General features: G+C 47.4%; 1 protein-coding gene across 1 annotated transcript in view; it reads left to right on the forward strand.

The window, feature by feature from the left end:
- LOC118992228 (zinc finger protein 569-like) overlaps positions 1-17,589 on the forward strand; it is a 159,532-nt gene that overhangs the window by 136,828 nt on the left and 5,115 nt on the right. The window contains exons 7-10 of the mRNA XM_037053928.1: positions 6,231-6,427; positions 6,636-6,640; positions 8,860-8,928; positions 14,724-14,850. Coding sequence (XP_036909823.1) covers positions 6,231-6,427; positions 6,636-6,640; positions 8,860-8,928; positions 14,724-14,850 — 398 coding nt within the window. The remainder of the gene's footprint in view (positions 1-6,230; positions 6,428-6,635; positions 6,641-8,859; positions 8,929-14,723; positions 14,851-17,589) is intronic.

The following is a 17,589-nucleotide window of genomic DNA, read 5'->3' on the forward strand; positions in this document are numbered from 1 at the left end:
GTCCAGGAGGAATGGTTTCCCGGGTGGTGCCTGTGAAGGAATGGGGGGGGGGGGGCTCAGGGAGACTGAGCAGGGCCGTCACAGGCAGTTGGACATGTCCCAGGTGTTAGACCTTGAATATGGTGAATTGAAGGCATTCGAACACCAAAGTCACTTGCCCCCTGCGAGATGGGAAAGCCCAAGGGGCGGGTATACACACATTCAGCACACATCGGAACAACTGGGGTACTTCAGCACCCGTCCTCCCTCCTAACTCCGCACGAAGAAAAAGTCCTTTGAATGTGTGGAGTGCGGCCGGCTTATGGCTATGACTTGTCCCTGAAGAAGCACCACGTAAGCCACACAGGGAGAAGCCCTTCCCGCATACTGCATGCGGGACGCAGTTCACCCAGCAGTTGTGCCTCACCGCCTGGCAGCGCATGCACACTGAGAAGCCATGTCCCTGCACGGACTGGGGCAAGGCCGTCGGTCACAGCTCCATCCCGTGGAGCACTAGCAAGTGCACTCCATGTAGAAGCCTTAAAACTCAGACAATGGGCCGGGACTTAGGCGAGAGCGCCGCTGTTGCAGCACAGGTGTGTGCACACTGGGGAGACGCCCTAGGAGTTCTCATCTCCCAGAGGAGCTCGTCCCTACAGCCACACCTGTCCAGCCACACCAGCTGGAAGCCCTGCCGTTGCAGCAAGTGCAGCAAGGTCTTTGTCAGGAGTTTCTCACTCACCCTCCACTGGAGGACCCACATGGGAGAGGAGCCTTATGAGAGTGGCCAGTGTGGAAAAAACGTCACCAGGAACTTCAATCTCACACAACACCACAACAGGATACAGCTCTAGTGGGGGACAGTGTCCTTGAGTCTCAACATCCACAACTGGTGAGTGCATCCTGAGCCCATGGGCCAGTGCCAGAAATGACACTGGGGCCGACAGGTAGGACTCAAGAGAAGTCCTACCCTGACATGTGTAAAGAATGTGGCCACTGGGCACAGGCCACGCCACATGAGCTGCTGTTGTGGCTTTGGCAGTTGTGTGTGGAAAGCAAGCCCCCCAAAGGTCTAGTATCTGGGAGTGTGGCCAGCGGGTCTGTGGCTGCAGACCCCGATCCAGTAAACTGTTGTAGGAGCTTGGACAACAGTGTCTCTGGTCTCCACCTCCTTGGTAGTTAGAGGAGGAAAAGGGGAAGGGAAGGAGGGCTCCATGGGGACATTGTCACTTTGTGACATCACACAACTGGATCTAGTCCAGATGTCAGGTTGTCGTATCTGTGGGTGTCCTCGTTTTCCCCACACCCAGGCCTCAGTTTCCCTGCAACAGTAGAAGGTGCCAAGTAGTTCATGTAGGGAAGAAAATTTTTTCTCAGCATCCAGTAGTAGCAATAATTGCATCAGATGCCATAGTTTCTCATAGTGGTCTGTTAATTTTAAAAAAATAAAACTTTAAGGGTGACTAATGTCATTTTAAACACTCATTAGGTACAAAAGGTATGGGTTGTCCTGTGAAAATGATTTCAACACTTGGCAGAAGGGGATACAAATTCTCAGGAACCCCAGAACCCAGCAAGCCTGCCCCACCTCGGCCCCACATTCCTGGCTTGGGAATGGTCAGACCAGGTGGCAGGGCCCAGACCCTCAGCAAGGAGATTGGGGAAGAGGTGCCCCCTGCAGACACCCGGCCTTGTGGACCCCCTCCCTACACGACGGTTTCAGTTACAGCAGAAAATCCTCTCCCCCATCACAGAATGTGCCCAGCCCACCCCCTGCAGGCTGCAATTCTGGTGACAATAAAGTGCCTTAGTCCTGTGGGGGCATTACCCAGTCTATGCCTCACCCACAGCCTTAGTCATATTTTACTTAATATTTCATTACTGATAGTGATTTTTACCAATAATATATAGAAAATGATGCAAGAATGGTGCTCTATTTACAATAAAGTAATACATAAAGCGCTTATTAATAAGTGTGTAATTAGTTACTACTTTTGCATAGGTTGTTAATTATTTGAGATGCTTCTGTGGACATCGTGAATGGCTGCTGACTGAGGCTCCTGAAGCCCCCGCCCTGGGCCCTGTCACCTTGTGCCCTCCTGAGCATTACCAAAAAGAGGGTGTGAGCCTGTGGTGGTCAGCAACTCCCACTTCTGTAGAGTTGCTAATTGACTCCAGTGGGACGGACAGAGCACGGTGTGCTTACCCACCTGGCCTGAAACGGGCCCTGCTGGTGGCTCAGCTGGTGAAGCATTGCCTGGATCTGCCAGGGTGGACAGTGTGTTCTCTTGTCAGGGCTCATGAGAAAACAAACAAACAAACAATGAATTCTTCAATGAGTGGAACAAAAAAATCGCTTACTCTCTATCAAATAAAAATGTTAAGAAGTGAAGTAGATTCTTGTGGGGCGAACCTTACAGGAGTCTACTTGGTGCCACACAGTCCTGCCTTCTGGGCCACCGCTATGGCCTAGCAGAGGAAAGAACAGATCCCCCGCCCATGGCGTGGTCACCCTGCAGGGTCTTACCCCACGGGGATTCCTTGATCGTGGGTGACTCAGCTGGGCTGACCACGGGCTGCACCAACAGACAACAGGTGGACTTGATTCAGCTCACCCAGTTTATTTTCAAGTAATAAGTTGTTCACCTTAAGTCATTGGAATACTTTTCATTTACAAGCATCACACTTTATCCATTTAATCCTTCAGGAAAAAAGTCATAGAACATCTGGTTACCCTGGCTGGTGTGGCTCGGTGGATTGAGCATTGGCCAGCAAACTGAAATATCACCAGTTTGATTCCTATTCTGGGCACATGCCTGGGTTGTGGGCCAGGGACCCAGCTGGAGATGTGTAAGAGGCAACCAGTTGATGTTTCTGTCACAAGTCAATGCTTCTTTTCTCTTTTTCTCTCCTTTACCCTCTCTCTAAAATAAATAAAACCTTAAAACATGCATCTGTTATGTGCCGAGAGTACTCCTAAGAGGTGGAGACTCAGCAGTCCATGGGTGATGGGTGATTCCCCCATCGCCCATGGACATGAGCAACAGTGTGGGGACTGGGTGTGGAAAGGGGGTATTCTATAAGGAGGGGGCCAAAGGTGAGATCATATAACTGGAAATAATTGGGACAACTGTAATAGCATGAATAATTTTAAAAAATAAAAAATAAAAAAAATCCCCACTGTCATGGAGACCAAGTTACAGAAAGCAAGGGAAACACTAATAAGGAAAAAAATATTTTTAACATAATAAGTTCCAATTGCTTTAGAGAATTTGGAATATCAAAACCCACTGGGCCAACAACTCCTTCTGAAAACTAGGGCAGAGCCAGAGGTCAGTGGGTCTAAGTGATCAAAAGCTCAAACCAGACACTGAAGGCTTCCTGCCCCTTAGAGAGGAGTGGAAATTATCCTCTTAGGGGAGGGGACATGCCTCAAGTGTCTCTTGCAATATTCAGCACATTGTGGGTGTTTTATAAATGTCTATGTGTTGAGTGATGGGGGCAGCTGTGGCTTCCCTGGTGAACAGATCTTGGGGAAGAACAATCACACCAGTCAGTCATCAATCCATTCAGTCATCAATTCTAGACTGGCTGGATTTTTATGCCAGGGGCTCGCTTATTCTTGAAGACCTTGCACCATCCAAAACCTGCATAATAAAAAGCCAAACCTAACAAGAGGTGATTGGCAAGTCTCTTCACACATAAGATGATATCAAAGTAACAAACACAGAATACAATACCCATAATGGATATGGGTAATATCCATTACCCATATGGATATGAGAAAGCAAGGAATTTTAAGAAATTTTAAATTGCTAGGCTTCCTGTTATTCTGAAAAAAAAAACACCACTCAAATATGACTTCAAGTTTCTATAATTAAAGTTAGCATAAAATATAGCCATGTTGTATTCTTATAATTACACAGTATCCCTGTTTGACCCCACTCCACAACGTAAATACTAGAACTTTGCCAATAACTCACAGCAATTTTCCCCAAGCCAAGGACATCATAATCCGGAATCCTTACAGGTCTATTTTGTTTTTCATTTGGGGGGGGTACTTATTTCCCACAGATATATTTTTTGATATTCTGTGTTAATAATTTAAGTCGGTTGCCATCCTAAAAGACAAAGCTGTCTCTTAAAAATGACTGCAGTTCTGGCCCTCATCTGTTTCTGTTCACACTCTATGGCTTGGAGAAGTTTTTGTATTCAGACAGCAGGGCTCTTTCCCAGATGGATCGGTTCTTTGAAGAAGTTGGAGGTAGACAGAGCTGTGTGTTCTGCCTAAGATTTAATCGGGCAGAGCTCCACTGGTGTGAATTGGTACCAGGGACAGGTTTTCTGAGGAAGTTCCGCAGGGGGACTGGTCTATGGGGAGAGGGTCCAGTAACAGGGACAGCTCAGTCAGCCAGGCTCAAATCCTTTTTTTCTGAATTGTTCAGTTATAGTTGTCCTCATTTACACCCATTTCTCTCCCCTGCCCAACTGACCCCCAACCTTCTACTTTCAATCCTTCCTCCCCCACCCCCATCCCCGTTGTCTTTGTCCATGGTTCCTTTATACAAGTTCCTTGACTTGACCCTTCCCCTTATTTCCCTGGTTATCCCCTTCCCTCCTCCCCTCAGTTTGTCCTTTATTGCCCTGTCTCTTGTTCTGTTTTGCTGGCCTGTTTGTTTTGTTGATTAGGTTCCACTTATAGGTGAGATCATATGGTGTTTGTCTTTCATGCCAAGCATATTTCACTTAGCATCATACCCTCCAGTTCCATTCATGCTGTCTCTAAGGGCAGGAGTTCCTTCTTTCTTTCTGATGCATAGTATTCCATTGTGTAAATGTATGGGTCTATCTGAAAGGGGGTTCTGCCCTGGCCTGGTGGCTCACTCAGATGGAGCACAGTCTCATGCACCAAAAGGTGGGGGTTACAACAGATCAATTTTCTCATATCAATTTCTCTCTCTCCCTTCCTCTCTAAAATCATTACAGATATTATGGTGAGGATTAAAAAAGAAGGAATGAAAAAGAAGTCATTAATCAACACCTAAGGTGGCTGCAGTTTGCACTTTTTCTTGTCATAGGAACATTCAGCAAATGCTTTTACACTTGGCTTTGTAGTTGATGTAAAAGGGGCCATGCTTTCCCACCCCAGGGCTCTCACTTTCCCCTCCTGTGACCCTCCTTGTGTGTATCACTGTCCTCATCTGGAAAGTAGTTTGTTTGCTGGGACTAAATGCCTTTGTACATCTAAATGGTACAGATCACAGGCCAGACCACTGGAGAAGGCAAGGCCAGAAACAGGAGGGGCCACCTGAGTAGATCTCCGTGTGTGCTGGGTGATGGCAAGGTGGCAGTTGGGGCCGCATTTCCTTGGTAATGGAGCTCCTGCATGAACTTGGGAGCATTCTATCCTGGATGAAGAAACCTGCCCTGGTCAAGAGGGCATCAGAAGGAAGGAAGTATTGAAATGACTAGGTGCAATGCTAGCAAAATGACTGGATAGGGGAAAAGTCTAGCCTGGGGAAAAGAAGCGATTGGCGTTGGGTAGACCACCCCGTCCCCAGCGTGATGGAAACTTGGGAAGTAAATGCCATTCAGCTCGTCCCACACCGCAAACTAATATAAACGCAGGGCAAGGAGGGGCTGTTCTCTTGCTCACCTGGAGAATATACTACCTGGTGAGTTGGCAGGACCTTGTGGCCCTGGAAGTGGCCTGGCTAACGTCGGGGCCTACAGGTTCTAGGAGGGAACCTGAAACCGGACAGTGACCAGGAGTCAGCTGAGCTGCCCAGGTGATTGCCCAGCGGCACCTACGGTTCCCAAAAGATGGTACTTTGAGTGGGAACAGGAGCTCTGGAAGCTGCCCTCTACTCTGGTCTGGCTAAGGACGGCTGGGTTTTCCCGGGGAGTTGGGCTTTGAGCATCTGAATGAAAACCCTCCTTCCCTTCTCACCAGCCTCTGCCTCTAGAGCTTGCCTACTGGGGCGACGGGCGGCGGAACCGCCCCTGGGGTTCTGTAACAGTAACGTGCCCTGAGAAAGAGCTGGCACGTGACGCGAAGGGCCGGTACTTCTTTTCTGGTTACAACCCTTCGTAGTCTTGCGTCTCCACACGTCTTACAAATCTTATCTAAGTCAGCGGGACTACCGGGACTTCAGGGTGGACGCGGGAGGGGCTACAGCCTCTTCTCCGGCCTCTACCCACGCCCTGCCTCTTCTGCGATTTCCCTCTCCTTCCCCCTCCCTCCTTTCCAGCTGGCTCTGCTCCCCGTCCCGATCCCCATCTCCCAACACTTCTCTGGCCCCTTCCCCTGCCTGGCCCCCAGTCCCTCGCGGACCTCACTCGGGCCTGGCCCCCAACGTGCTGTCGTTTTCCTTTCGCTCCCTGCTGCGCTGGGCTCCCTTCTACCCGAAGCGCCCGATCCCCCAGGAAGCCAGCTTTCTCGATCCAGGTGCCCTGAGGTTTCTGAAGGATAGAGCCGCGGCCCGCTTTTTAGAGTCCGGTCCTGTCAGCGTCACTGGCTCAGAGGGGAGTATGAGCTGAGGGGAAGGCGGTGCGCGGGGGGCGCGCGGGCGGCGCGCGGGCTTCTGGGAAGTGTAGTTGTACGGTCCGCGCAGGCGCACTGTGATCGGGGTGTCTGGGGGCGGCCCTTCGCTGTCCTGAGGTAGCCCGGTGAGTCCGGAAGTTGACCTGGCAGGGCGTGAGGTGACGCGAGTAGGTGCGGATCCCGGCCAAGTCTTGCAGGCGCGGGCGAGACCCGTGGCAGTGTGAGTGTGTGTGAGGGGGTGTTGCGCCGTGACTGTGTCTCTGTGTTTGTCCCCGCCTGTGTCCGGGTGGCCTCCAGTATCTCGCCTTTGCTCGTGTGTGTGTCGGCTGCCTGCCTTGGTCTCTCGGGGTCCGTCCGTGTCCAAGTCTGTGTGCGTGTCTGCCTTTGTTTCCATCCGCGGTGTCCTTGTGTGAGGGCGCCATCCAGGGGTCCACCTGGGTCTGCTCCCTTCCTCCGCGCCTGTGTGTCTGGTGGGAGTGTGTCAGTGCGTGTGTCAGTGCGTGTGGGGTGCGTCTCCTGCCCGAGCCTCCCCTGTCTGTGTGCACCTGCACCCCTGTCTCTGGGCGTGGATGACGTGTGGGAGTGGGGGCGTCGGGGGTGCCCTGCCGAGAGCGTGGGGAAGACGGCCCTCCTGGACAGGCGGCCTGGTGGAGCTGCCTCCCTGCGGGCTCCAGAGCCATCTCTTTCCGGCCCCCAGAGCCTCCCCTGTCCTGGCGGGTAGGACGTGTGTGGTAGCCAGGTTTGGGGCTAAGGAAGACGGTCAGAAACCCTGCCCCATGCTGACCCGGGTGGATTTGTTCCAGGAGGGAGTGTTGAGTGCTTAGGGTATGGTTCTGGGCATTTCATAGTCTGCCAGTAACCCTGAGGTAGGGACCCTCACCATCCCCATTTTGCAGATGGAGAAAGTGAGGCTCAGAGACTTTAAGTGAATCACACCCAGGTTCTGCGTTTCAGATCTCCCACACTAACCACCCCACAAATGGCAAATCTTTGTTTTCCCTTAGAAACAATGGGCAGAAGGGAATGCCAGAAACCTTGGATAGAGGAGGAGTTACCACAGCAGCCGCCACACCTGGCTCTGCAGCTACAGATTTTATACCACACTGGGTTCAGAGGTCACCAGCCCCATGCACATGCCACTTCCGGGGCCACTGTGCCTTCATGGCCTCCTTTTAAATGTAGTAAAAACTTGGTTTTTGCATTGCTATAAGGATAAAAATAGTCCTGACTTCATATATTTCATGTTTTCTCTTATAATATTAAAAAAATAATGATATTATCAAGGGCTTCTAAAGGTGTTAGGGTCCCTGGTCCCACTCTGCCTCCTGGATATTTTGGCTCTTGGGGCTTCCTGGTCCTGCAATAGTAAGCCTGTGTTGTTGTCCTCGTGGACGAGACAAACCCAAGTCCAGAAAGAATACATTTGTAAAAATTCTTTGTAAGAAATCATGAAGTCACTGCACACAGGGATATAATACAACTCCTGCTTCTGGGAGGTGACCTGGAATTTGAGGGTGGATGCCTGGCATTTATCCAAATATACAGGTTCGGTTGGTTCACTGCTAGGTTGGTGTTTGTTTGTAGGAACAGTGCTACGGTAAGTATCATTTATATGTTTATGTATTTATTGATTTTTAGGGAGGGAGATAGAGAGGGAAATATTGATCAGTTGCATTCCACTGGCACCCCAACATGTGATCATGAATGTAACCCAAAACCTAGGTCCAGGTCACAACCTGGGATTGACCCTGACCTTTTGTGTGCAGGATGATGTTCCCACCAGTATAGTCATGGCTCCAGGCTCCCTGCATGTGACTGATCAGTGAGCCTCACAGTAACCCCAGGAGATCTGGAAGGTGTTTTGGTGTTGGGTTGTCTTTCTGGGTCGGGGCCAGCAGTCAGACCCAGGGCCAAGACAGAGAGTCCTGTTCCTCCCTCCAGGCTGTGGGAGTGGCTGTGTGCACATGTGTGTGTTGGAGTGTCAGTGTGTGGGTGTGACACGTGCAGGAAGCCCATGGACCCTGACATACTCAACTCAACCCTAATTCCACCCTCACCTTCCTGGGTACATTTCTTATCTTTGTGGGCCTCGGTTTCTTCATCTGTACAATGGGGTGATTGGAAATAGCCCCCACTTTGAAGGGTGTGAGGAAGATTAAATCAGTGACGTTTGTCCAGTGCCTTGGGTGCATAGGCCTCCCACATGCATTAACTATTAATGAGTGTGCATGTCCCTGATTGTCTTCTAGTGGGTGTCTGTGTGTTCTGTCTGCACTGTGGGTCAGGCCTTGACCTGGTCTCTCACTGTGCCTTTCTCTTTCTTCCCCTGTGCACAGCCTACCTGTCCACTGGTCACCATGGGCACTGGAAGGATGGCCACACAGCCGCTGACCACTAAGGCCCTGGTGAGTCACGTCACCCTTCTGAAACTCCTTCCTTAGGGTCAGGCTTCTGGACAGTGACAACCCTCTGCAACTCCAAACCCCTCAGGGGCCAGGACCATGTACAGGTCTCCTGGCCCCTGAGTGTTCTCTCTCTCCCTGAGTGGGTGTTGTGTCCACCCTGAGTTGAGAGAGCCCTGTCTTGACACTGGCGTTTGTCTGCCACAGGGAACAAGATAGCTTGGGAGTGACCTGTCCTACCCTGAGGGCTCTCAGGAGACACCAGTGAGCACCTGGGAAGTAGTGACTTAAATACATTAGATAAAATGTGACAGAGGTCCAGGGTAAGACTTACTTGGTAAGGGACCTTCAGAAGTGGGCAGGCAGCACTAACTGCTCAGGGGACTGGGTAGGGATGGGTGGAAGACGCCTGTGGTGAGGGATCTGTGAATGTCTCTGGTTGTGGCCATGTTTTATGATGTTTTAGTGGGTGGCTATTTGTGGTATTTCTTCATTCTATAGAAGAAATACTTTACAATAAAAATATACAGATGTAGTAGCTAAGTTTGTGAGAGGATCATCTTGGTATGCCAAGGTTGTGAGTTTGATCCATAGTCAGGGTATATATGAGAAGCAATGAATTTAACAATATATGGAACAACATCTCTTTCTCTCTCTGTCTCAAATCAGTACTATATATATATACATTTATACATATCCGGGAGTAAATCCATTTTAATCATCATCAGATGAAGTGTTCATTGAGTTTTAGGGACAGAAGAAGAGAGTTAGAATCATTGATGTGAGAGAAACACATCGATCAGTTGCCTCCTGCATACTACCTAACTCTGGATCAAACCCACAAGGTTTGATGTCCTGAACGATGTTCCAACCAACTGAGCCACCTGGCCAAGCTGTGCATAAATCTTTGCCCTACATTTTGTATAGGGTTTTTTTCCGTTTATTTTTTAATAGATTTTTAAAAAACATTTTATTTATTTTTAGAGAGGCAAAGGAAGGCAGGAAGAGAGGGAGAGAAACATCAATGTGTGGTTGCATCTTGCACGCCCCCTACTGGGGACCTGGTCTGCAACCCAAGCATGTGTCCTGATTGAGAATTGAACCTGGTAACTTTTTGGTTTGCAGGCTGGTGCTCAGTCCACCGAGCCATACCAGCCAGGGCCTGTTTTTCTTTTCTTTTTTTTTTTAATTATGGAGGGTGGAGCAACTGTGTAAAGATTTTATTTATATTTTAGGTAGAGGGGAAGGAGGGAGAAATAGAGCAAGAAGCGCAGATGTGCAAGACAAACATCCATGGGTTGCCTCTTGTTTACCCGCAACTGGGGACCTGGCCTGCAACCCAGGCTTGTGCCCTGACTGCGAATCAAACAGGAGAGTTTTTGGTTCACAGGCCAGGGCTCAGTCCACTGAGCCACACCAGCCTGGGCTTTATGATTTCTTTGCTGGCAATTCCTTGTATAGAATTTTTAAGGTGGGTATTTTTAGGCCTTTCAGAACTGGTCATAGTTACGAGTTAGGACAGTTAGGACAGGATTTATTCTCAATCCACTGTGCAGCAGGGGCTGCCAGTATTTCACATTGCAGTTTGTTGGGTGCTTATTCTGCTCATTAAATATTAATAACAAGTGGTATAAACTGTGCTTGTCATGGGTGACAACTGATGACATGCCATGTCTTTCTGAGTAGTTACATTTGTGGCATTAGTGAGGCTTGTTTTGTAGAAAATGTTTATTTGCCCTTTATGTATGCAGGCAAATTATTCTGTGCTTTGCTGGTCCTCAGGAATCTTAGTATGCTTGAAGGTTTTAATTTTTTAAAGATTTTGTTTATTTTTAGAGAGAACAGAATGGAGGGAGAAAGAAAGGGAGAGAAACATTGATCAGCTGCCTCCCATATGTGCCCAACTGTGGACCACACCCTCAATCTTTGGTTGTAACGTTCCAGCCAGCTGAAGCACTCAGTCAGGGCTGGACATTTCTTATCAGTGGAATCACAGAACATGTGGTTTTTGTATCTGGCTGTTTTCCCTGAGCATCATGTTTTTGATGTTCCTCTATGTTGTAGCAGGTGTCTCTTTTCACGGCTATATACTATTCCACGGTACAGGTAGACCCTGTGTGTACATGTTTATCAGGTGGTGTACATTGGGTTATTTCCACTTTTGGATTGTTATTAGCAATGCTGCGGTGAACATGCATGTACAGTTTTTGTTTGAGGTTCTTATTCCTCTGGGTGTAGGAGTTGAAGTTAAAGGATCCTTTGAGAACAGTATATTCAACTACTTAGGAAATGATCTGACTGCCCCGTGATGTCTCCACTGTTACCTTCTCTGTGATCATTGCCTTGGTTTCCTCCTTTACCATCATCGTTTAGAATTTCTTCACGGTTGTCATTTTTGCGTGATTGGGGCTTAGGGGTTCAATTTCTTTTTCTTACTCTCTTTTAGTGTAATTACATTCTGATTTTTCTAAAAGTAGAGCCTGACCTGGCTTGAGACTCAGCTGGTTATAGCATCTGCCCTTACACCAAAATGTTCTGGGTTTGATCTCCGGTTGGGGCCCATGCATGAGGCAAACAGGTCACACACTCTCTCTCTTTTTCTCTCTGACCCTGCCTTCCTTATACTGTAAAATCAATAAATATACCCCGGGGAGAGGATTAAAAAAAATAAAGCCCAACTTCAGCTGTATGGAACTGGGTGAGGTTTTTCCTTGTGGAAGCGGTTTGTGGCATTAGACAAGAATTCAAAACAGATGGAGCCCCGGAAGGCATGGCCTCAGACACATGTCCACGTGTCTCAAAGGGCTTTGGTGTATGTGTAGGGAAGCCCCATTTCTTTTTCTTTGTTAAATTTTTAAAAATATTTTTTATTTATTTGTTTTCAGAGAGAGGGGAAGGGAGGGAGAGGGAGAGAATCATCACTGTGTGGTTGCCTCTCTCATGCCCTTCCCTAGGGGCCCGGCCTGGCCTGCCATCAAGGCACGTGCCCTGACTGGGAATTGAACCGGTGTTCTCAGGCTGGCTCTCAATCCTCTGAGTCACAGTAGCCAGGGCAGAAGCCCCATTTCTAGGGGAATCTCCCCACCTTTCTGAGGCAGGCCCAGTTCTCACCTCCACGCCCTTGATGTACACTGTGGGCTTCCGGATGCCCAAGACCTTCTGGGTTTCAACCTTTCCCTTGCCTGGGCTTGGTATGTACAGTCTGCTTGGTAAAAATTTCATTGAGTGAGTTCATTCAGGCAGGAAGACTTAGGAAAGATTTCTACCGAGAGATATCCGTAAAACATTAAAATGAAGTAAGTACCACAATAAAGGGGGCTAGAGGAACCTTTGGGAGGTAATAAAGTAAAAGACACATTTTCATTTTCACCACTAACTTGATTGATTTGGATATTTTGAGTATGTCAGCTATCTCCCACTATTGGCTTCCAGTGGGTAGAAGCCAGGGGCACTGCTAAACACCTTCCAATGCATAAGACAGCCCCACAGCAAAGAATATTTTGCTAAACTGTCAATAGTACCAAGACACCTAGCCAACAACTTATGACACATTTGATCAGTCATAGCACGTTCTCCATGTACTGTACAAATCTTTTGCATTTCAGTTTCATTTATTCATCTCATAATAATAAAACAAAATATACCAGAAGTGTTGCGTATTTTCTTCCACCTTCATTATTAAATGGCTGCACAAAAATTCACTACTTTTCATTAGTTTTTTATGAAATGCATGCTGATAATGCATGCTGATATGACAACTGTCACAATAAATCTAACAGTTTCCAATGAAGATAAAGACAACTAAGCACAATTAGATCCAGTGTACGGAAAAAATATAACAGACTTTTTGGCCAATGAAATCCTTCCAAATTTGTCAAACTGTATACCTCTATAACATGCAGCATTTAGAATACCAATCATACCTGATTAAGTGGTTAAAAAAGAAATTATTGCCCTGGCTGTCTAATGCAGGTTGTTGGAATATTGTCCTGTGAACCAAAAGGTTGTGGGTTTGATCCCCAGTCAGGGCGTGTTGAGGAGGCAGTTGATTGATGGTTCTCTCTCACATCGATGTTTCACTCTGTTTTTCTCCCTCAAATCAGTAAACATACAGAAAAGGATTCCAAAAGAAAGAAAATTTTCCCTTTTTTCTACCAAAGGAAAAATGGGACAAAGAATCAGAAAGATAAAATAAGTATTAATGATAGGGAACATATAGAAAAGATATATGAAATGTCCTGTTAATCAAATGAAAAGAGCAGTAATTGACATTTCCGAGATCTTCCTTCAGCCACACCACACCGTGGAATCACAGATGCGTGACCTCATTTAACCTCATAGCAGCTACAGAGGGAGGCGTTGTTACTAGGAGGTCCACTGAACTAGGGCTCAGAATGTTTAAGACAGTTGTCTGAGGAAACACAGCTGAGGGGGTCGGGGACAGAGGCAGAATTTCATTGCAGGCTCCCAAGCCCAGACTGTGAACCACTGACTGCCTGATATTCTTCTTAATCATGTGGTTGTGGTCCCAAGTGAGGCCAAGGTGAGCCCAGAGTCCCTGGCGGGCACTCGGAGCACAGAGGGATTGGCCCACAGGTGAGGCCCCCTCTAGGAGAGGGTGCACCATGGTTCATGGTCCACGACAGGTATGATACTCTGCTCAAGTGTGGGGCTGCCCTCACAGAGCACCGGAGACAGGGGGGCTTAAACAGCAGGAATCGGTTTTCCCACGGTTCTGGGGGGTGGAAGTTGGAGTTCAGGCCTCAGCAGGGCACTGCCCCCTTGAAGGGACCAGGGAAGGGCCTAGTCCCAGCATCACTCCCAGCTTCTGCTGGTCCAGGGACTTGTGGCACCATAACCCCGTCCTCACGTGACATGTCCCTGCATGCATGTCACTGTGTCCAAACTTCCCCTTTTTGTAAGGACATCAGTCCTGTGGCCTTAGGGTCTATCCTTCTCCAGGGTGACCTCATCTTAACTCAATACACCTGCAATGACCCTGTTCCCAATCAGGTCCTATCCTGAGGTGATAAGGGTCGGCACTTCAACACAGGAACTGAACACAAAACTGACTGGTAACGTGGCTTAGACTAAAACCTGGCTCTGAGGAACCACCTAGTGAGTGACAGGTGTCTTTATTACTGTGCTGTTGACATTGTGGGTATCATGTCCTCTTGTCCAACGCACTTTGGAGCTGTGTTCATTTCCTGCACAGGGTCATGTCATAGTGTCCTCAGTGCTCAGTCTGCCTTTTAAGCCCCAGATCTTGACCCACCTGCCCCCACCTGGAATATCCCCCTACTGACCCAACCACAGACCACACTTCCCAGCTCCAGGAAGTCTCCTACAGCTGCCTTGCTCTGGGCTGTCATGATGCTGTTGACTAGTTGCTGTTCTGTTATGGGGGCTTCCATCTGACAGGTGTGAGATGATATGTTAATGGGATTTTCAGTTGTAGCGTCCTTGTGATTAGTGATGTGGAGTATTTTTTCATAGGTTTGTTGGTCATGTTCATGTCCTCTGTGGAGAAGTGTCTATTCAGGCCCTTTGCCCATTGTATAAGTGGATTGTTTCTGTTTCTGGTGGGCAGCCCCATGGTTTATTTGTCCCTCTGAGAACCGTCCAGTGACTTAGGCACTGAGGACACGGAGTGGTCAGGCCCGTCAGAGCTCCAAACCTTGTCAACACCTCGTGAGGTGTATTCTGTGTGCCTTTGTGATCCTCTCTGGCCTTGTGGCCACATACCCAACTTCTGTGAGGAGGGCCCTGTGGTGAATGGTGTGCGCTTCCTCTCACAGGGGTCAGTGGCATTCAGGGATGTGATCGTGGACTTCACCCAGGAGGAGTGGCAGCAGCTGAAGCCTGCGCAGAAGGACCTGTACAGGGACGTGATGATGGAGACCTACTGGAACCTGGTCTCGCTGGGTAAGGGGGCAGTTTTGCTGCCTTATCACCACCTGCCTGTCACTTCAGGATGACCCACAGATAGAAAAGGTGGACAGATCTGACTCTGTAGGATATTGAAATTACTTGAAGGTAAAAGTAAAGTTGCTAGGTGATGAAGTGGGGAAGAGTATTTACTGCATGCATAACAGTCAGAGGATTATAAATACATAGAGACCTCATAGGAATAAATGAGGAAAAGACTGAATGAATGATAGAGAGATGGACCTAGCTTATCAGCCTGCAATTCACAGATGTAGAAATTCCTGGAGTTATACTTTACGAAAGATGTTTAAACCTTATCAATAGTCAAAGAAGTACCAACTGAGTCACAGAAATACAGTTCTTGCCAGTGAGGTACCCAGAGATGAAGAAGAACACCATCCCTGGCCGAGTGTGGTTCATTTTGTCATTTCCTACACCAAAAGGTTGTGACCCCCATTCTCTTCGATCCCCAGACAGGTACTTACAGGAAGCAACGATCCATGTTCCTCTCTCATCCCTTTTCTCTCTTTCTCTGCCTGTCTCCCCAGCTTTTCCTCCTCACCTGTTTCCTCCCTCTCTAAGTATATCCTGGATGAGGTATAAAAAAAACCCCAGTAACAACATTATTATGAGGGCGCAGGGAAAGGGACTCTTCATTTTAGGAGCATGAAATAAGGACAACTCATTTGGAAGACAGTTTGGTGTTTTCAACTAAATTTCAGACAATTCCATTTCTAGAATATAGCCTTTCAGATTTTTTTATATGTGTGCAGAGTTTTTCCATAAGAAGAAAAATCAAGAGAAATGCAGTAGATGCCCACCTATGAGACTCACCAAACAAATCATGGTGTAGCAATACTGTGACTTCCACGATGTTCTTCCAAGGTGAGCACTCTTTGTAGTCACTGACACAGAAGCATGTCCCTGGATAATATTTTCAGGAAAAACTGTAACTTTGAGAATTAGTATACGGTCCCGTTTCATTAGCAACTTTTCTGGAGGTTTACCTGATCTCCAGTAAACTGCACATAGTTGAAGTGAACGGTTTGATGCATTCTGACATTTGTATCCGTCTGAGACATCACCCATGTGGTGCAGACGTGTCCATTAGCCCAAAAAGCTGTTCTTTCCTTCCCTTACCGCCCGCCCCCTGGTCACCACTGTTCGCCTGTTCTAGGGTTTCATGTATATGGAATCACATGGCACATACTCTTTTTTAAATCTGATTTCTTACACTTGGCATCATTTCTTTGAAGTTCACCCACATTGTCCATATGTATCAAGAGTTTCCTTTTTGTTATTTTTTATTTTATTTTTAAGTCCTCACTGGAGGATATGTTTATTGATTTGATAGAGAGAGAGAGAGAGTATGAGAGAGATGAATCAGTTGCCTCCCGTTCAGGCCCTGACCTAGGGTCAAACCAGCAAAGTCCTTTCTGTTGAGAATGGTTGGGTCATGCAAATGTGCATGTTTTTCATTTTCAAAACCTGCCAAACTTTTTTCAAAGTCTTTGTCTTGTTTTTTATTTCTACCAGAACTCACAGGGAACTTCATTGCTTTGTGTACTTGTCAGAACTGAACATGCTGAGTCTCTCTCATTGCAGCCATTCTTTTTTTATTTTTAAGATTTTATTTATTTTTAGAGAGTAGAAGAGAGAGAGAGAAACAGCATTGTGTGGTTGCCTCTTGCATGCCCTCCAGTAGGGACCTGTTCTGCAACCCAGGCATGTGCCCTAGACTAGAATTGAACTGGTAACCCTGTGGTTTGCAGGACAGCACTCAATCCACTGAGCCACACCAGCCGGGGTTGGCCTGTGTGTTTAGCTGTGTTGTTTGCTTCTTTATTATTCAGTTTTCAAAATTCTTTACATATTTTTTTTGTTAATTCTTGCTCTAAGTCCTGTATCAGATACGTGCTTTGCAACTATTTCTCCTACTCTGTGGGCAGTCTTTTCTCTTCCTCAATGGCATCATTTGGAAGCAAGCATTTTTAATGGTGATGGGGTCTAGTTAGTTATTTTGTTGCTGCTTGCACTTTTGGTTTCATATCTGAGGGGCCATTGCCTTACCAATCATTATGAAGATTTATTCCTCTTTTGTCTACAAGTTTTAGGATTTTAGCTATTTATTTAGTGCTTTGGTCATTTTGAGTTAATTGTTGTGAATGGTGTATAAAGAGGCTAATGTCAGGGTTTTGTTTTTTAAATGAAGTTCATTGTGGTGACATTGGCTAACGGGATCCAATAGGTTTCACATGTACAGTTCCATGATAAGTGCTCTGTATGTTGCATTGTGTTCCCACTACCCAAAGTCACATCATCTTGAATCGTCACATGTTGTGCTCTTTTGAACGTGCATACCCAGGTGCCCCAGCACCATTTCTTGATGAGCAGAAGTTTGTAATGTGACGAAATCCAGTTTTTTAGTTACATTCTTCAGGTGTGTGGTCTGACCATGTTCCCAAAGGAGAACATGGTCCAGTCTCTGCAGCCACAGGCCAATTATGTCCCCAGTGCATCACAGACCCATGGGCCTCAAACACACCCACTGTCACCCTTCTTCCATCTGCCCCCTGGAAAGTTACCCTCAGCCTCCATGTCCCAGGCCACCACCTGCTCTGACATCTGGCATCACCCCCACTCCTCAGGGTCACAAAACCAGAATCGCTCTACCAATGTACTTCTTACATCCTTTCATCCGTGATAGAATAGTTACAGGGGCCCAGATAGTGACTC

This window comes from Sturnira hondurensis, unplaced genomic scaffold (genome assembly GCF_014824575.4).
Source record: "Sturnira hondurensis isolate 20B ecotype Veracruz unplaced genomic scaffold, ASM1482457v3 Scaffold0008151, whole genome shotgun sequence".
Classification (NCBI taxonomy): Eukaryota; Metazoa; Chordata; class Mammalia; order Chiroptera; family Phyllostomidae; genus Sturnira; species Sturnira hondurensis.